This window comes from Cygnus olor, chromosome Z, assembly GCF_009769625.2.
Source record: "Cygnus olor isolate bCygOlo1 chromosome Z, bCygOlo1.pri.v2, whole genome shotgun sequence".
Taxonomy (NCBI): Eukaryota; Metazoa; Chordata; class Aves; order Anseriformes; family Anatidae; genus Cygnus; species Cygnus olor.
Genome location: NC_049198.1, coordinates 36,695,432 through 36,716,652, shown reverse-complemented (window position 1 = coordinate 36,716,652; position 21,221 = coordinate 36,695,432). Strand labels below are relative to the sequence as shown.

The 21,221-nt window shown below is 37.0% G+C and overlaps 1 protein-coding gene across 9 annotated transcripts in view; it reads left to right on the top strand.

Annotated features, from left to right (window-relative positions):
* Positions 1-21,221, top strand: part of PIP5K1B (phosphatidylinositol-4-phosphate 5-kinase type 1 beta) — a 114,987-nt gene that overhangs the window by 76,585 nt on the left and 17,181 nt on the right. For all 9 annotated transcript variants that reach the window (XM_040542307.1, XM_040542309.1, XM_040542303.1 and 6 more), the window contains 6 exons: positions 9,969-10,180; positions 11,584-11,667; positions 11,775-11,823; positions 12,358-12,442; positions 16,144-16,299; positions 17,067-17,211. In XM_040542307.1, the coding sequence (XP_040398241.1) occupies positions 9,969-10,180; positions 11,584-11,667; positions 11,775-11,823; positions 12,358-12,442; positions 16,144-16,299; positions 17,067-17,211 (731 nt within the window). The remainder of the gene's footprint in view (positions 1-9,968; positions 10,181-11,583; positions 11,668-11,774; positions 11,824-12,357; positions 12,443-16,143; positions 16,300-17,066; positions 17,212-21,221) is intronic.

The window sequence follows — 21,221 nt, the reverse complement described above, 5'->3', positions numbered from 1 at the left end:
GCTATGTCACTAACTGTAGTTTCAGGTAAAAGTAACATGAGCATGACTTAGTTTGTATGAGAAAGGTTAGAAGTGAATTAATACTAGTATTTTATTTTTCATAGGTGTTACCAAATTGAAGGCATCCATTATTATATGCTTGATCTTTACTAGAGCTCTTAAGCAATTTCCTAAATACCAATTACCTCTCTTCTGGACAGAAAGCATAGGAGAAGACACCAGGACTGTCCTTTGGTACGGGGAATCCAAAGTCCAAACACACAAGTAACAAAGGTAGTCTTTTGATGTTCACGTATAAAAATTAGGAGTTTTATGGATGTACATGCCAAAATTACTGTAGGAAAGGTTCACCAGAACATCTCATCAGGATTTGGTCCACCCTTAATTTCTTTCCTGTAGACCCTTAAAATGCAGAAAAACTATTGAACTAGTAACTGTCCATCAAAAGGAAAAAAGAAGGAAGTACCTGGCAGTGTCGTGATTATGCAGAGATATTCTTTTACAAACTCATATAGTAACCTAACAAAGTACATTAGTGCAACTTTAAACAGTAAACATTAATTTTAGGAGAACAGGTATTTACAGGATTTTTTTTTTTCTTGTAAATCTTTGCTGTATATATGTGAGTATGTGAAGCATGTTCTTGAATGTCAACTAGTCGCATGCAGGAATTTGGGGTATTCTATTAAAAATAGTCTGGTGGTGTTTTCCATTTCCATCTGCTACTGAATCCAACAGAAAATAAAATTGAAAAGGGCTAGTAGGGGTTTATGTAAATGCAGTTTGCTGTAGTAACTGGACAAATTGAAAAAATTTTTACAAATAGTATTCCTTTTGCTCTTTACTTTGCTGTTAATGTCCGCTCAGTAAGATGTTTATCTGCGTGCACTCTGATAACCTCTTTTCATCTGAAAGTATGCAGTTCCCTGTGTTTCTCCCTCCTCTTCCATAACACTTTTTGATGTATATAAATATTGGAGATGGAAACACTGTCTATGCAAATTGAACAGTGTTGATTTATCCTAAGGTTTGGGATATAATTCCCTGGAGAAATTGCAAATACATGATATTCTGAAAACTGAAGTTAAGATTTATTCTCCATTTACTTAAAAAAAAAAAAAGGGGGGGGGGGGGCAGGGTGGGTGGGAAATAAGACAATTTATAAGAGCACTAGTGATCTTCATTTGTTACTCAAGGACTTTTTTTTTTCTTAATGAAGCACATTGCATAGTATGCTATATACTATAAACTCAATGCCTATATAAACTCAAACCTTGGTCTTCTCTCAGACCTTAGAGAGGTAAAGGACGCCTATCACATTCATAACTACATTGACAAAAGTTATTTTGCACAAATAGATAAGCCAGCTCACTGTAAGACTATGGGGTTTTGTCTGGCATTAAGTGATTAGATTTTCTATTTCAACAGGAAGAGATTTTTTCAAGTTATCAATTGAAGTGCATAATGATTTACGAATAGGCAAATTATGCCTGGAGATGTTTCATGTCTTACGATTTTTCACTGGGGATAGCTCTTCCAAATTCATGAGGCTGGAAGAATGACCTTCTTTTTTCCTCTGTAAATTAGCTATATTGAGAGTGAGATTCAAGTCATCTTTACTCTACTTTCTTCACTCCTCTCCTTAAGAAGTCATACTACAGATGAGGAAACGAAAACCTTTCCTGACATATGAAGACTGAGTCAATGTTCCCTCTGTGGAAGAGTCCTTAATTTCTATACCATATTTTTGCATTTAAAAAAAAAGAAAAAAAAAAGAAAATAACTAAGCGCCTTATAGGAGTTTTGTGAGTATTATTTAGCTAGTATCACCATGCTATCTGGAAAATTAGATTTTCTGAATGCCATTTTTGGGTGGTGGCAATAGGGGTTCAAGCCACGTTTGTTTCTTTCTCATTACCTAATATTTTTCAAGACATAAGGGTCAAAATGCATTGCTGCTAAGACTTTAAAGTAGAATTGCAAACCAAATGACTGAGTTCAGCTTTTTATAATAACAAATTTCCCTTCTGATAATTTTAAGTGGAAATTGAGCCTACTTATTCCAAAATCGCGCTTTACCAAAAATATTTTTATTTGTTGTGGTGTAAAACCATTTTGTTTCTGTTCGTTTTTATTTTTTTCCTTCAAGCATTCAGTAACAAGCATTCAGTAACATTCAAAATTCCTTCAAACATTCAATGGTTGGAAATGATCTGATTGCTGGAAAAGCAACAGGCATAGTTTTTTAGGGATGCTCTCTACATTTATAAGTATTTTATGCAAGTTTTAGAGAATGTTCTAAACAAATATATGTGGTTACCTATTTTTCATTTTTAAGTTAACATTAGAATAATTAATATATTAATATCTGCATTGTAAAAAGTCTACTACAGAAGCAACGACAGTTATTCCAGTTGTGTTCATGTGGCTTTTAATTTAAAAAAAAAATCATTTCAAAAGGTTTTTACTAGTGACAGTTGAATGGTTATTTAAAGTCTGCATATTTACTTTACCACATAAACAAAGAATATAGAATCATTAAGGTTGGAAAAGACCTCCAAGATCATCTGGTCCAACCATTCCCTATTAGTAACCTGACTAACTAAGAAGCCTATAAAGACATGGAAATTGAGAATTGAGGACAAGGAGGGTCTTATCTCATAAGTTTCTGATCCAGCTAATACTTTCATAACTGCAGTTTTAATGGATTGCTGCAAAAATCTGAAGCTTTATTGCATAAATGCACACCTCTTTTATTCTGTAGCAACTATAGGAGACCTTGTATGATCAAGTTTGTTCACAGGATTTTCCAAAACCCGTAGTTTTCCTTGTTGTTGTTGCTGTTGTTGATTTTCTTGTCTTTTTTCTATCCCAAAGGGTTTATGCAGATTATTCTTTAACCCAAATCATTTCAGTCACCCATTTTACAGCATGTCCTTCCAAAGAGTAGTACTACTTGAAGGACTAAAATGCAGCAAAGAGCAGTTATGAAAATATAGATGTCGTGGCATGGAGGTGGAAGATCTGCTAATCTTTGATGAAGGGCCTCTAGGGCAGAAATGGTAGTTTGAGGAGCATGTGCGTAGAATGATACTGCAGATCTCTTGTGTCTTTATATGTTATCTCACATGCAGTGTAAGTTGAAGCCTCAGATTTCCTCTTCTACTTTGAAAATCAGAAACCAGACTGTAATTTTTAGAAGTATTAGCTAGCAATATGTTACAAGATAAAGGTTAAGGGACAAGCAAATAAAGGGGATGTCATTGTGGGAGTCTACTACAAACCACCTGGCCGGGATAATGACACTGATGTAATATTCTTTAAAGAACTAAGAGATACCTGTAGATCAGCTGCCTTTGTTTTTATGCATGACTTCAACTTCCCAGAAATGAACTGAGAATACAACACAGCTGATACAAACAGGTCCAGGAGATTCCTAAAACACCTCGATGATGACTTCTTGTTACAGGTACTAATAAGGGAACTGACTAGGAAAGTGCTCTCCTAGATCCGTTCCTTGTGAACAAAGAGGGTCTCATGTGTGAAGTTGCGATTGTGGCCCTGAAGCAGTCAAGTTTAAAATCCTTGGTGACAGGAGGAAAAGTGCCACCAAAACTTCAGTCCTGAATTTGGGGACACCAGACTTCAGACCACTCAGAGAACTGGGTAGTAAGGTCCCCTGGGAAATCGCTTTTGAAGGCATTGGGTTCCATCAGTGCCAGTCAGTTTTTAAGTACCACCTCTTAAGAGCACAGGAACAGGCAGTTCCAAAATGTCAGAAGTCAAGCAGATGGGGCAGTCAAGGTTGGCTTGGCTGAGCAGGGATCTTCTAGAGCTTAGGTGAAAAACGAAAGTGTATGGTCACTAAAAGCAAGGTTGGACGACATGGGAGGATTACAGAGGTGCTTTACCTTTATAGGGAGAAAATTTGTGCAGCCTAAGTGCAATTAGAGTTGAAGCTGGCTAGTACTGTGGGCGATAATAAAAAGGGTTTTTCTAAATATGTTAACAGCAAAAGCAGGCCAGAGAAAACATTACTCTCTTACTCGATGAGGATGGTCACCTCACAAACACAGACATAAACAAAACAGGGATGTTTAATACCTTCTTTGGCTCAGTCTTCAACAGATGATGGGCTCTGGGACCCCAGATACCCTGAGATGGTGCACTATGGTGGGTTCTGGGACCCCAGGTGCCCTGAGTTGTTACCCTGAGTTCCATGACGGCAGGAACGATTAACTCCCAGCCAACCTCAAACTTGTGCAGGACTTGCAGCTCCAGCTGGATGCATGCATGTCTATGGGGCCTGTTGGGATTCATCACAAGATACTCAGAGAGCTGGCTGATGTCATTATTGAGACCTGTCTCAATTATTTTTCAGCAGTCTTGTGAATCTGGAGAGGTCCCAGTTGATTGAAAGCTGGCAAACATTTTTCCAATTTTCAAGAAGGGCAAGAAGGACCCTGGTAATTACAGGCCTGTCAGTCTCATTTCAATGGTTGGTAAAATTATGGAGAAAGTTGTTCTGGGAGTTATTAAAAAACACCTGAAGGACAATGGAGTCATCAGTCACAGACAAAAAAAGTTCATGAAGGGAAGGTCCTGCTTAATGAACATAATTGCTTTTTATGACAAGGTCACCCACCTAGTTGACCAAGGGAGGCCAGTTGATGTAATCTTTCTGGATTTCAGCAAAGCTTTTGATACAGTTTCTCACAGTATCCTTCTGGACCAAATGTTCAGCATACAGCTAGACAAATGCATAATACAATGGGTGAACAATTGTCTGACAGGTTGGCCTCAAAGAGTTATGGTAAATGGTGCTACATCAGGCTGATGGAAAGTCACCAGTGGGGTTCTACAAAGCTCGCTTTTAGGGCCAGTTCTCTTCAACAATTTCGTAAATGACTTGTATGTAGGACTTGAAAGTATACCGAGTAAGTCTGTGGATGACACGGAATTGAGAGGAGTGATCAACTCCATCATGGATAGAGAGGCCTTGCAGAGAGATCTTGACAATTTAGGGGGCTGGGCAATCACCAGCAATGTGCTTATCAAGAGCAAGTGCTGGATTCTGCACCTGGGACAGGGCAACCCTGGCTGTACCTACACACTGGGGGTGAGAGGATGGAGAGCAGCCCCATAGAAAAGGATTTGGAGGTTTTGGTTTGGCAAGTTGAACACAAATCAACACAGTGTGCCCTGACAGCCAAAATGGCCAACTGTATCCTGGGGTGGATTGAGCACATCACTACTAGCTGGTTGAGGGAAGGAATTGTCCTGCTCTGCTCTGCGCTGGTGTGACCTCATCTTGAGTGCTGCATGTAGTTTGGCGCATCACAATATAAGAAGGACATAAAACTATAAGAGCACATCCAAAAGAGGACTACAAACATGGTGAAGGGTCTAGAGGGCAAGACGTATGAGAAGCAGCTGAGGTCCCTTGGTTTGTTCAACCCAGAGCAGAGCAGGTTGAGGGGAGGCCTCATGGCGGCCTGCAGCTCCCTCACGAGGGGAGCAGAGGAGCAGGTGCTGAGCTCTGCTCTGTGGGGACAGCGACAGGACCCGAGGGAACGGCATGGAGCTGGGACAGGGGAGGGTCAGGCTGGGTGTTAGGGAAAGGTTCTGCACCCAGAGGGTGGTCGGGCACTGGGACAGGTTCCCCAGGGCAGTAGTCACAGCACTGAGCCTATGGGAGATCAAGAAGTGTTTGGACAACGCTCTCAGACATAGGGTCTGATTTTTGGGTGGTGCCATATGCGGCCAAGAGTTGGATTCGATGATCCTCGTGGGTCCTTTCCACTAGGATGTTCTGTGATTCTGATATTTCTACTGAAATGGGAAGGGATTCCACATAATGCTTTGGAATGGTTGGGGATTTATTTTCTTGGAATAGATTATTTCTAAACCTGTCCCATCACTACACATTTGACATTTGTACACTTTTTTCTAAGTGCTTATCTGTAAGACAATATTTATTATTATTTTATTTTAATATATCTCCTTATGTTGGAGAGTGATTATTGATTAGGTGTTAAATTCATCTTGTTTCTGCTAGATTAGTTCCTATGGTCCCTTTCTGATATGTGTATAAGAGTGGAAATGCTTCCCTACATGGTTATCCTATCTAAGTTTTCGCATTTCTTGAATGTTTGAAATTAGCCTTTTTTGAGTAATATTTTCTTCAATTTTATGTAGTTGCCTTTTGTGGTTAACAGCATGAATGCAGATTTCACTGTCAGACAGTACACACCTTGGGCTGCATCTCCAATAAAAATGAAAATGTGGCAGAAGTACGTGCTTCTGTTCTGTTAGTCACTGGCTGAGATTGTTCAATGTGGCTATGTCTAAGATGATTCACAGAACACTTTAACATCTGATTAACACAGAGAAGGGAAAATCTGATTCAAGGAGTTATTTTTGCCTGTTCAGAAAACAACGTATTTTGTGATGCCATTTTACGGGGTTTTTATATAGTGTGAACGCAAAGTAGCGAGTGCATAAGGCTAGAACAGAATGAGTGAGGCTTGCCACCTGGAAGTAGTCACAGCAGCTAAAACCAGCCCTGCAAACGGCACATGGTGACCAGGTGACGACACTGCTGAATGCTGAATGTGTGAATCTTTCTAGCTGGTGAAAAAAAAACCCACACATATATATATGATTCTATGATTGTCATTATCAAATACACCAATCATGCTCTGTAGAAACGAACAAGAATGTTCTTGCTGAAATTTCCTAGTGCTATTTTGCTATCAAGGTGCATTTCGGAGGGGTTACAAGAAGAAAGATTGAATTTCTCTCACTTTACCTACACAAGGGGCACATTTCTGAGTATTAACGTTGGTTTCTAGTGATCCCACATGGATGACATCAGGTATTTTAAAGAGCTTGCTCATTTTGCTATACGTATATGCCTTTATAGGATTGAGTTCTTTGAGTGTTGATCTTTTTTTTTTTCCCAATAGATTAGAAACTCATTTCAGTACCTTTATAGCAAAAACTTGATACCATTTGTCAAAGCAGTTTCATCTAAAATCAGCAGAACTATTTGCAAGCAACACTTGACACAGGAAAAGGCTTATACCTGTTTGTGTTCTTCAGATGCTGCATGTTCAAAAATAGTTTGATGTGCTGCATTCTTTGACTTTTCCCTTTTCATTTGTGCAGGTTTGTCTGCAAAATGTTATTTACACATTTTCAAATAACCATGATTTGTTACTTTAAAAAATTGTTAATGATACGTATGTGAGAACCCTTCAGTTACCTTCATTAGGAAATCCTCTTGACTGAAGTAAAGGTTCTGTCTTAATGCAGGCTGAAGAATTTGATGTTATTTTTTTCTTCAGCACTGATATTTGAGATTCTTTCCTATTATTATGGGTAATAATTTTTTACCAGCATTTTTCTTAGACACAGACAGGTCAATGAGGTATGCTTAGATCTGGTCAAAAGATATATATTTGCATTAGGAGTGTCTATTTTGATTATCAAATTTTTAAGGAGAAGTAATCAGAAATGTGTATCAAGCCCATTCACAGTCAAAGAGACAAATCATATTACAATATCCTGAAGACTAAACAGTCATGCCTCTTTAGAGGACCACGAATAAGGTTTCTGGGGGACAAGGGTGGGAGTTCATACACTGTCTTTTTCAGTAATCCATTGGACGTGCACATGCTTCAATTTCATAATGAATTGAAATAACAAAATGGCCTCTTGTTTTTATGGTGTTTTTCTTCATTGATTTTAGAACAAAGTAATAAATAGTCAAAGAGATTTTATGTCCATTGTACTATATAAGGAGTATGGGTTTAAGTGACAGTGGTGAGTTGATGTAGTCAGAAAGATTCATTTTATCACAAAACAGGTCCCTGGGGAAGAATATCCAGCATATTATACCATAGCCTTCCATGAGGCTAGATCTAATCTTAAATGTAGGTTATGCAGTTAATTAATGCAGTTAAATTGTAGCATATCTAATGTAAGTAAGAGTAAGGAATAGGTTGAGCACAAAACTTCCAGAGATTACTTATAACTGTAAAATAAAAGTGGTTAAGGTTTTTTTCATGTTCAACTAGCTGTTGAAATTTGGCTTTGCATAAACAGTGTTATTAGCTGATCTGTTGAGCTAATCATTTTTATAGAGGATGAGATCTGATTTGGGGGTTTTGGGCCTGCTTTTTTTGTTGTTTTTTTTCAGCCAACCCAGAAACTAATTCAGTATGTGGTGGCAGATATCCACTGATACGTATTTTTAGTGACTGCATTATGTAATAATGTCTTTGAGAATGCCTTTGTAAAGGTTAGTAATTAGCAAATGGTAAGGGAAGTTACAGAATTTATTTGACACTAGTGTATTTGCGTTTATATACATTAGCTGTGCTAGTCTTGCAATTCACGATCATAAAATGGGAAGTTATTAGCCACCAACACACAATTAGTAATAACATTTCATTACATTGTCGTGTTATAATTTAGAATATGCTTTTTTATTGTGTCCTGAAACCCTGGGTGGGTTCCGTTATCAAAGGATGCTCTGGAGTATTGACAGCCATAAATAGCAGCCTTTTTCTAATCCTATCTCGGTGCAGAATTACTCTGAGCAAGATCAAACCTACCATGGTTTTTAGTTTCCTTTGTCTCTGGAAATTGGGATGAGTCCATGCCTTTCCACACTTGCATTGCTTTGTGCTGTACTTGCTTTCATCGCTTTACATACTTACAGTGGTGCTAAAATTGAGCCACTGTGTTCCTCATGGAAGATAAATGCCAGAGACAGGAAAGAACTCAGCTTCTAGTTACTTTGACAAGTATATAAGAAATACAAATGGAGTGGAATGGAGCTTTCCTACCTCTTTGCATGTATATTTGGTCATCGAAGTTAAAATTATCTCTGAAGATGACTGTTTAGTAGACTACCTTTACTTCCTTATACAAATTCACAGGTGATTAAACCTTCCCTGGTGATTATCCAGAAACCTCATTTTAGATTTGCAATATATGTCTTAGAGTTCAGAAACCAGCTCAATGTTCTGTGTAAGAATATTTATGCTTTGACTGCCTTCATTCAGCTGACGTCCCTGGAGTTAATGGTCTTTATTTGTTATCACTATGAAGTCACATTTTGTTCTTGTTCAGGTAAAAAGATGTTCTACTGCCTCTTGGTTCAGTGCCAAAATTTACACCATTATCATTGGGTATTGTGTGTCAAATCACATCATAAAGCATTGCAGAGATGCATGAAGTAAAGGAAAGTTGAATGGCACAGCCTATTTTTCCTGGTTGCTGTTAATTTTTCTCTCTCCATGTAGCACTGCCATTTTACAGGACGTTTAATTCAGTCTGTGTCAGCTAACATTTTCATCATACTGCTAGATGTGATTACAGGTTGTTTTATTTCACATGTTTACATGTTGACTTGAACTTTTAATGGAAGTACGCCAGATTTAATGTTGATGTAACTGGCTAGAAACTCATGCTACATGAGCATGAAAGAGGAAATGATTGAGAGAGATAGCAAATTTTTTTTTTTTTTTTTTTGACATTTGAAAATTCTCCAAGAATGCTCTTTTGGTTATAAACAGGAGGTGGAGGGAGAGTAATCTTTTTTTAGTTTAGGCAAAAATACTCAATAAGGAGTCTGGAACATGCATTAGAGGTGACTTAAAAGCAAACAAACTGTAGTTCATAAATATGTAGTGGAACTATTAATTTATTATTTGTTATAAATAAAAACAATTGTGGATATTGTGTTACATTTCAGCTATGTATCTTTTTCTTTCCTCACTTGTTACAAGAAGGTTGAGATATAGTTAACTGGTGTTTGACTTATGTGCACAGTTTCCTAATCAAAGAAACGTGTTCTTAAGGCGTATTTCTATTTATGTTCTCAAAATACTGATGCGTAATGGACATTGTATATAGCCCTTTTTGTTTTAGTACAGCTAGTTCTTCTATGTTGATAGGTTCTAGAAAGTTTCAAGATCATGGATTACAGCCTTCTACTGGGAATCCACATATTGAACAGTCACATGAAGGAAAAAGAGGGTGAGACTTCCCAGAATGCGTCAGATGCAAAACGTCCTGGAGGGCAGAAGGTTCTCTATTCCACAGCCATGGAGTCTATACAGGGGCCTGGGAAGTCAGGGGACTCTGTCGTCACAGAGGCAACAAACACGTAAGTGCCGTAACGCACTCTTAAGGTTGCTATCAAAATTATACATTATTTTTCTTCAGTCTGTGCTAATTGGTACTGACTGGCAAAACATTCAAGAGACCACTGCATTTCAGGAATTAAAAGATAGTGTTTTAACTTTTTCAAAGGTACACCATCAAGATTTGCTGGAGACCAAGATATAGAGATCTCGATTGTTGACTAATTGTCTTTAAATGCATGAAAGCAAATTTGGTTATTTCCAGGTGACTTAGGTGCATTTTTCATAAATGCATTCATTTATAAAAGAGATGTTATAAGACAGCCATTACAGGAGTCCCGGATATCATCTAAACTAGAAACAGCCTGACGGCCCATAAGCAAAAACTATTTATTAGCATTGAAATGAATGTTTCTACAGTGTTTACTTTCATCTTAAAATAGTATGCTCAATATGTAGAACTGGATAATTAATTAACCACTGTAGTGCAGTCATATCTATGTATGATATTTCCTGAGATTAAAGACTGCTGCTTTTCTCTTTTTTTCTATCTAGCAAAAAGTGCAGTAGAAATTTAAGTATATAGACAGTAATTATTCTCCTGTTTCTTTTGAAATACATCCCATATTACTGGGAGCATTATGATCACCATTCCGATTCTATATAGTCAGTTCTTGATTATAAGGGTTTAATTTCACATTCAAAGGATTTACTCTTCTCATGGTTCTCAAGGGAGCTGTTCTATTAAATACAACTGATGATACAGAAGTGTGTTCAAACCTAGAGCAAACAAATGGGAGAATTATGATACTTAGCGTTAATAGAGTTTCTAAATATTCAGAGGTCTAGAATATAAGTTAGAGTTGAATTTCAATGAGTTTTTACAGTATAACATTCACACATCATTGTGAATGCCCTTGTATGGTGGTAGAGGTGTTGCACTGGCAGGTTGGGGGGGGGGGGGGGCTGTTTTTGTTTTGTTTTTGCTTTTTGTTATTTACTAAAAGCCAAGGCTGATTACACAGGTCATCCGAGAAAGTCCCCATGGTTATTATATATGCAAGACCGGGTATCATGTAACAGTAGTGATAACGTGGTGCTGCCCAGATCATGAGCAGTGCAGTATTGCTGCTGAAAGCAGCAGTTGGGTCTTTCCATGGATTTCCAATCCTATCTAAAAGTCATCCCAAAATATTCCTTGTTTATGATGGATATTTACCAGTGTATCTGAGGTACTTTAAGTTTGCTATTTAAAATCACTTGCTTGCTAAGGGACCCACATCTGACTGACTTTGCACTGTGACATCTGGCTTTAAAGTTGTGCATTATTTCTTTGGATTTTTAAGTAGGTACGGTTCACCTGCTAAGCGACAAAATCAGAGATCTCGTAAAAGATAGCCTAACTACATTGTTTTGTTTTTGTCAGAATGGGAGGTATTCCAGCCAAAAGCCATAAAGGAGAAAAGCTGCTTCTATTTATGGGTATTATTGATATTCTACAGTCTTACAGGTAAGTGGCAGTTGAATTTCATGTTTTTATTGAATAAAATATTCTAAAATTGCTTACAAGTATGGAATATTTATAGAGCAATTCCGACTTTGTTTTTATGTGCTTAGGTTAATGAAGAAGCTGGAACACTCATGGAAAGCTCTTGTTTATGATGGGGTAAATATATATATATTTTTTTAATTGCTGATATTTAGGTAATGGAAATTTGACTGCTGTTGACCAGGGAAGAGCTAGCTCTGGTATAGTTGTAGTCTGCCATCACCACATCATCTAGAGTGTTGCTGAAATTTTTTAGATCCATTTCCCAATTAATGCTCTTACTTTAGTTGTTGATCTTTCAAAAAGCAAATAAAACGATCTTGCCCTTATAACTTACTCAGGACAATAGTCATGTAGCAAGACATTGAAGAAAGTACGTAAGGTGAAAAATAGCATTTCCAAGTTCTGGAAAGATTTTGCAGAATGTGGCTGTATAATTCATAACGCAAAATTTCATAAATGAAATTGTCTAACTTAGTTAAGACTCGTCTAAGCCAAGTTTCCTTAAAGGAAAAAAAGATGTGGTTTTGTTGTTCTGAGTAAGACAGAAATATATGATAGAATTTACCAGAGGTGTAGAGCTTTTCTCTCGACAATTTAATTTTGATTTTCATGTGGAAAATGTGACTGAGAACTTTTTCAATCTTATAGGACACAGTTTCAGTTCACAGACCAAGTTTTTATGCAGACAGATTTTTAAAATTTATGAGTACCAGAGTTTTCAAGAAACTTCAAGGTAAGAAAATTGTTTTTGCTCTTCTAGACACTTTTTTATACTCATTACCTCATAATACTTTCATCTTGACAATAGAATAAATCTTTCTTCAAGATCACGTGGTAACTACATTACCAGAAGTTGAGTTTCTTCACTGGGTCTAGTGGGATTGTACCCTACTATTAGAATTATGGAGAATTATTTGCTATGTATTTTTTGTCTTAGCAGGGGTATCTGAAGGTAAGGCAGGTTCCCTTATATTGGCATTGATATCAAGATAAATCTCAAGAGCTAATTATGTGCCCAATCCTTCATCTATTCAGAGAAATGCCCCCATTCACTTTATTTAATTTGCATTAGTTGATTAAATACCATTTCTAGCATGTTTGAGTGTAGCCATTCTTCCTTTTGATATGGATTTCTTCTGTGCTTTGTCAGGAAAAAAACGGGAAGTTCACTATTAATAAAGTCTTTCGCTGTTGTCACTGTTACCTCTTTCTGCTTTTCCTATCCATTTCTCCTTTCCTTAATCTTTTAATTCATTCTCAAGGGTAAATTACATACCATTATTAAGTACTTTGCCTAATACTTTACCATTATTAGGTACAGGTTAAAAAAACAGGGAGAATGCCGGTAGACACCCACCTTCACAACGAAAGGACATCACTACCTACCAAGAGTTGTCCTAAGACTTCAGTTTAAATTTTTCAGCAACAATTTACTGTTAAAATTAACTATTGATTACTGTAACTTCTCAGAAATAAAATGAATTATTAATATAACTTAAAGTAGACCATGCAACTATATATCCTCTTAAGCATTGGGGTTGAAGGGGAGAGTGACCCTCTGCAGACCCTAAGAACAACAAGAAACAAGAACAGTAGATGATAAGTACTTTGTGAAATTACTAAATAAGAGAAAAAGGACTTAAGGAGAAAAGAGAAAGCTGAGAGAAGTCAAACTTAAACTGTGTTTTTTTTGTTGCTTTTTTTTTTTTTTTTAAGTAGAGTGAGGGCGTTGTAGAGGAAGTAGAGAAAACTTGAATTAACCCTAGTGATTTTACATATACATGCTATGTTGTGACGAGTATTCAGGAAAATAAGACTTTTGGAGAGTCTTTTATTAATGAGTCAATGGATAATTCTTCTGTGAATAGAATAGGTCATGCTACTGGAAGGACGTTCAGTCTGAAGTATCGAATATGCAGAGAAGAATGGTGGTGACTGCTGAGAAGTGCTCAGCGTTTGTGCAGTAATGAAAGTTGTAGGCAAGACCTGATGAATATACCAGCAAGGCACAGATGAGTGCTTGGGTTTCACTGTGTCCCAAGCCGCAGTTTGGGGAAAAGCTGTCCTGGTTATCTGAGCAATCATGGCAGGTGGTATAAAAAATGTAATATATAAGACAAACAAAGCAGTTGGTGTCATCCATTACTAACTTGCTGCTTTACTGCCAAACTATTTTTTAAATCTGTGGAGGTGCTGACATTGCACTTGTCTTTTTCCCATTTGGTAAAGAAGGCATTTATCTTCTAGGAAATAGTGTTCTGTAAGTTTCATGGCTTTTCATAAAGCACAGTTCCTGACAAATAAATACAGATTGATTGGCTAGAACTGTGTAGTTGATAGAGAAACATATACTCTAGAAACATCCTGGTTAGCATTATGATAATCTTATCTTGTGTACCTGTATTTGGTTTGGAGGTGAATGTTGATATGTGAAACAGACAGTTGGCTCAAATGCCACAGGAAGAGTATTGAGGCTATGGCATTGTGTCAAACTGATGAAAGGTGTTTTGTAAACACCTTTGTGATCAGTGTGAGGCTGGTCTCTTTTATCATTGTCAATAGTTATCTGAGTGAGAAGGAAGCCCACGTGGAGAGAAGTAGAACAAAATGCAAATAAAGGATAGAACTAAATGAGATTTAAGTGAAAGGAGAATTACTGCAAATACAAGCTAACAACTTAAGGTGTTAAATACTAAAACCTTTGGAACGGGTAAATGATGTAGTATATGAACTTAAAATTACCACTTTATGATAATTTTATGGTATTAATCCACTGTTTGCTAATGTGTTAAAAACGAAGCAAAATTCAGATGAAAGGAAGAAGGAGACTCCTGAGACTGAGATCTTCTAAACCATAGAATAATTTTGCTAGAGAGCTGATGGGAGCTGTGTTGTCTGAGATATACTCCAAAGGCCTTGTTACCTGGAACTCTTCCATACTGATGGAGAATAAACAGTACAGAGCTCAATATTTCTCTCTGTTGAACAAGCTAAATTTATCTTGCAGCTATATACATTTCCTGAACATTTGAGTATTTTTTTCAGTTCTTTCTATTTTTTACCTCTAGATTTATGTAAGCACAAGATTCAAGCCTTTCTGTATTTGAAAACTACAATGTAAAATTAAGGACACTATGCCTAATTTTCTCTCTGATCTTAATTTGTCTGTCTCGTTTTTCCAGACTATTAACCTGTTCTAATATCCCACTGTTATTGATTTGCATACAAGGCTATTAATCTACTTTTATATAGATCAATAGTTCAAATGCATTATCATTCTTTCACAAAAATAAAATAGGAGTGTTCTTGTCTTCAGGAACATTGCTTCTGAACTTTGAATGAGATGTTTTGGTTTAAGTTCTTAAGCCCTGTTCTGAATGTAAGCTTTTCCTTTAGTGCACAGAGCAAGCCTCCAAAAATAACTATTAAAATGTAGTAAGCAGATTCAGCCTTGGTCAGGTGTTAGCTCAGCAGATCAACTTTTTTGTTATTTTTTTTTTAAACAATATTCTGGAGCTGTGTATCTGATTCTCTTCTTCCAAGCAAGTCCTTAGCCAAATGATTTTAATGCTTTTAATTTGAATTTTGGAGTAGAGCACAGTATAAACTGTTCTAGCGCATCTGAAGTGACCTTGCTCCAGTGCATAGAGGTCAGTGGCTGGCAATTAAAAAAAAAACACTAAATGAACTAGTTGGTATCCTTCTGGAAGAGAACTACAAACAGAGGTCATGATCCAGTAGCAGTAATAATGGTCAGATCCTAAATTCACTAAAAATCCCATAAGTAAGTACGAAGTCCCTGCTAAGATATATAAAAGGGTATGCTCACCTGAGTATACAAGCCATCAATATATCGTTAAGTGTTTATTTTACCCAAAGAAGATTGGGTTTGAACATGCCACTGAAGTGGAAACTTTGTGGTATCATATACATCATATAATATATATCATATACATCATATCATATACATCATTATAAAGCAGTAATACATCATTATAAAGCAGTAGTTCACGGGTCGAGGAACCTCTCAGAATACTCCAGAACCTCTCAGAATACTCCAAAACTTTTCAGTTTTCCTGTCTTGTGTTTTATTGTGTCTATCTGTGCCTAATTACACAGGTTAATGCTACATAGGAGATTTGTATCTTATTGATGTCAAAGTTGGTTTACTGACTTGACTTTTTTTTGTCAATAAGAAAATTCAGAAAAAAAATAAAGTTCTTCACTCATAGATGAATAGCCAATGCCTGTGGCTCTTGGTTTAAGCTATTTGATAAGTGATATTGTATTTGAATGGGTACAGTCTATCTGGATTCTTGGTCTGTATCCAGAAACTCTAGCTTTATAGATGGCTTGTCTTTCTGTATGCTGTTAAAGGTAGGCAGGTTGATTAAGATGACTTCATTCAACACCTGTGTTTGTTTGGTAATGCAGCTTTAAGATCTTCTCCTTCCAAGAAACGGTGCAATTCCATCACGGCCCTAAAGGCAACATCACAAGAAATAGTGTATGCTGTTAGCCAGGACTGGAAGGATGAGAAACACGGCATTATTACTGAAGGACAAAGCTACTCCAGCCTTGATGAGGAAGGTAATGACTTTCAAATCAACAGCCTAAACAGTGTTTTTAAAGCAATTTTAGTATAAGCCTGAACTAGAAGGTCTCCAGTTTGGCTGATCTTTCAAAACTTGAGGTTTGGGTTATTCTTGGTTAATACAGGGAAAGAGCAGTTAGATCTATTTGTCAGAATAGACCTCCAGGAGCAAGAGGAAGTCAGAAGCAAGGTTTTTAATGTAATTTTAGTGTTCTCCTCATTTTCAGGGAATCCTAAAACAGTACATTCAACACAGGCAGTAGATTAAGGCCAGAGTCAGTACTGTTCTTTTCTGTGATTTCTAAATGAACATGTCATGTGAAGTGTTTTAGAGCTCAGTTCATTTTCCCCAGAGTCTTTCTGAAGAGATACACAAAGTATGCTGCTTTCAGAGTGCTTCTGCAGCCTGACACAAAGGAGAAGCAACCACCTAAACCCATCTGAAAACCAGGCCCTCACAGCACGAGACCAGTCCTGGAACTTAGATGAACTCATCAGATATTCATACCAGTGTTTAATATTTGTCCATGGGTTTGCTCTGTCATCTGCAGAAATGTACTGGCTAGCAGCTGTAATTTGGCCTGTAGTGTGAAAGAGGGTGGGTATGGGCACATGAGTATCATGATCTTATCAATTCAAACACGTCAAGAAGCTTAAAGAAAATGGTGAGAGCACCAGGTGACTCCGTACACTTGCATAAAGATTCTTGGATCCAGTTTGAAATGACAGTTGTTAATGTTGTTCTTTGTTTTTTTGAATTTAGTACTAGGTTCGCGCCATCGACCGGATCTAGTGCCAAGCACTCCTTCTCTGTTTGAAGCAGCTTCTTTGGCAACCACACTTTCTTCTTCTTCTTTGAATGCAGATGAGCGTTATCAACGTGATCAACCTATGCTCTATTCTAACAGGTAAAGGTTGTATATTTGGAATAGTACTCCCCACTGTTCTGGTTAAAGTCTGACAATATATGCAATGGGAGGAGGCTCTGCAAAAGAAAATGCAGAATGTGAAACTATCTCTGTAGATCAATATTGACCATCACCAGTGAAGAAAGGGTGTCATTACGCCGTAGGACCTGTTAAGTATTTTGCACTGAGCTCACAAAATAAAATGCATAAATACCGCATAAATATTACAGTACACCTTTGATTTTTTGTCATGTTGCAAAACTAAACTAGGCATTGAAAACTTGCTTAGGCCTTAGTCTGTTCCACAAGCCAATGTATACTAAGATCAGGGTAGGAAATACTTGTTGTAACTTGCCTGCAGCCTGAAAAGCCTGCAGAAAACTTTGATGTGCTAGGAAAAGGGATGCTTTCAAGTTGATATTTGTTCTGAATGTTGAGTGCTGAATGATCTTCTTTACATTCCTTCTAAGTGACCATTTCTGAAGTGCATTTCTATGAACCTTCTCTAATGGATATGATGAGAGCCTGTCTAATTTTAACCTAAGACAGATGAAAACAAGAAGGTCTCAAGGAAAGTGTAGACCCTTGTGATCTAGCTTGGATGTGATCTGAGTTGTTTGAATGCCTTGTAGTCATGTCTGCCCAATACCATTGTTGTGCCAGTAAAGCTTTCTGGGAGATTGTGTGTACCTGCACTCTACCAAGTGTGCCTGAAAGGAAATTTTGTGTTGTGCTGTCTTGCCTGCTTAGAGATCATTTGCCATATGTGGTATCACAGACTAGGTGTTTCTTTATCTGTTTTTGTCAGGAAGGGTATCTTTTGTGAAATCAAGTATCGTGAATTTCTTTGTAGTAATTTGGAATCCTGCACTACACAGTATCTATATAAATTTGGTAAGCTTACTCATGTACTGAGATGTAGTCCTTTACTTTGCATTTTTTGTCCAAAAAGATCAAGTTATTTTACAAGTAATCTTGAAGCAGTAGAATTTTACTTCCCTATTAAAATTTGACCAAGTGCTTTTGTATAAGAAGTAAAATGACTTGCAGCATTGCTTGATCAAAATGATATTTGCAGGTACCATTTTCATTAAGTTGAAATAAATCTCACTGATGTGGCATTTTCCATAGGTCTGATGTTTTTGCTTAAAAAAAATTCTGGAATGAGTTATGGTTTAGGGTCTAAAAAAAATACGATGATTTTTTAATTACAGAACCATGACAAGTTGTCCCAAAAAGCCTCTATAGAAACTTTAAGAAATATGCTACTAATAATATGTACAGATGAAGTTTTGTTTGTTTTTATTATATATTGGAGGCACTTCAGTCCTACAATAAGAAAAACTGGTAGGAAAATAAATCCAAAAAAAAGCCAGAATGATGCCTCTAGTTTTACATGCCTTAGTTTTTTCTCACTAGAGTTCTTCTTTTGAGCATTACAAAACGCTGTGCTGCAGGACTCAGCACTTTGCTGTTTAAACTGTAAAGCCTGGAGCAGTCTTTGAAACAAAGCCTGAATGAATGATTTGTTTACAAATGTAAGCCTGCTGTCAGTCTTTAACTATATAATTGACTATGACATTCTGCTTTAAGTTCTTCAATAGAATCACAGTTTGGCATCTTCTTTTTCAGGCTTTTTCCTCCTCCTTCAGAGTGTCCTTGCACAAACTAGGTAGTACAACAATTTCCTCATTACCACTTAGAAATCTCTGTTATATGATATTGAAAGGAAATAGTCCTGCACATGTAGTAACAATACAGTGTCTGGATGGCTCCTTGACTGCCATTAATGCTGATAAGCAGTGTGTGCCGATACCATTGGGAAGACGGATGCTGTTGTATGCCCCATTAAAAAAAAGAGCAATGATACTTTTGAATACCTTGAGGCACACATCTCAATACCTTGAGACACACATTTGTAACCTCAGTTTTTCAGAACTACTCTCTGTTTCTATCAGCCATGAATGTAATCTTTTTCCAAGGAGAGACACGTGGCATTTTATCCGAGAAAAGAGCTCATTATCACCTTGAGGGTGCTTAGCACTTGTGGTCTAAGCGAGGAGCCACTGCCAGTGTGGCTATCCGGTGGTGACTTGCTGAGTTGGAGCTGGCTTCTGAGGCTTTATCATCTGAGGAGCATGTATATAATCCTGATTTGGTATGGGTTAGAACTATCACAGTTGTTAGATAACACAGAGCAGTGGTTAGGGATTTGAGATTTCAGCAAAACAGGGAGACTGAGCAGCAGTCATAGACACATAGCTTACTAGGAGTGTTTGTCCAGGCTGCCAGTTGCTTGTTTTTCCCCAAGTTATTCCTCAGTCCTTGAAGAGGTAGAGGAGATTTCAGGTGTTACCCTGGCAGTGTGAAGAAGGAATGGCAACAGAAGGAGAAGTGAGGGGAGGGAAGCTGGCTGTATTTTTCAGCACAGAAGGACCTTCATCTAGTAAAAAGGAGAAAGTGAACAAACGTCATGTGATATAAGTTATTCAGCAAATGTAGGCTTTCAAGATTTTCCACTCCACCTCAAGTAAATTTATATGTGGCACAGAGCTATTTCAGTAATTAAAAGATTTAAAAGATGTGTTTTCCACAAGAAAATATGTTCAATTTTGAGTCTAAATACCCTTAATTGAAAGAGTGTCTTTGCTTTATTTTAGGAGAGGCAATTCTTACACATCATATCTGGCATTACTTCTATAGCAGAAGTGATACCAGATGTGTTTTTTTTTCTCTGAAGGTAAAGTTTTCATAGTGAGTACTGATGAATTAAATTACAGATGATAAATTGGAATGTCCTGAGCATTGTGTCTGTTGTCTCAGTTAACATTGCTTTTATAATTGCAAAGAACTGGAGAAGGTTGATGCTTTTACAGGTGCTTCTAGACATGTTTTAAACAAGAGGGTTTTTTGTTTTGTTTTGTTTAAAAAAACAACAACAAACTCTCTTTCCAGTCTATCTTACAGCAGGTCTCACAGCTTCCAGTTACAAACCTAAATAAAATCCCATGATACATAAAGGGTTACTTTGCCTCTCTGTCTGTAGACCTACACAAAGAACCTGTGGTTTATATAGGGAGGATTACTGGATTATCTGATGTGTTTAAGCCTAGGAAAATAACCTATATGAAATATAATTCTTGTTTATGTATTCTGTACCTTCTTTGTGTAAGGTGTATATGTAGAATGGACTTCTGCCTTCTCTTTCTTCTTCTTTGCTGCATTTCAATTTCAAGCAACAACTTTGCAGGTTTTTTTGTTTGTTTGTTTGTTTGCATTGCTATTTTTCACTGCAGACCACTGGAAATTTTGGAAGTCTTTAAGGGATTGCTTTTTTTCTCTTACACCATCAAAACTTCCTGAAACTCCCTAGCTTTGAACTGATATATCCCAAGACTTGACATTTTATCAAATAACCCTTTCTAAAACAGCTCAGAAAACAAGAGTAAAAGCTTCTGCTGTTTTTGGAAGGGATTTGTAAGTATTAACTTTCCTGCTGTTAGAAATACACACCTTTTGTGCATCTGCTTTTCTATATAGGCAAATTTTTGTGTTATGTTTAAATGTTCTGTCTGTCCACCCACCACCTTTAGCTTCTGAAGCTTAGAAAAAATTGCTTGAATTTGATTAAAAGAGAATTAAATTCATGCAAACTGAATGTAAATAAGCAACTAAGTGGAGGAAAAAGAATTGAAAGTTCTAATTCGTGAACAGGTGCACTGAGACAGTGAGGGGAATCCCCATGGGACAGAAAGAAAATTTGACTGTGATTGAAGCAACATGTAATATGTAGTTGAAAGAAAAATAAGGCTTTCCTCATTCTGCTGTGACGGCATTATTTTTTCTTTCTGGTTTCTTTTTTTTTGTTTTTCTCTTTTTTTTTTTTTTTTTTTAATTAAGAGCCAAGATAAAATAGACTGCTTTAGGAAGGTGAGGGCAACAGCAGAGTTGAGCACAGTTGTGGATGATCATTACTGAATGGGAGAAAGTAACTTTTTTTTGGCTTTTCT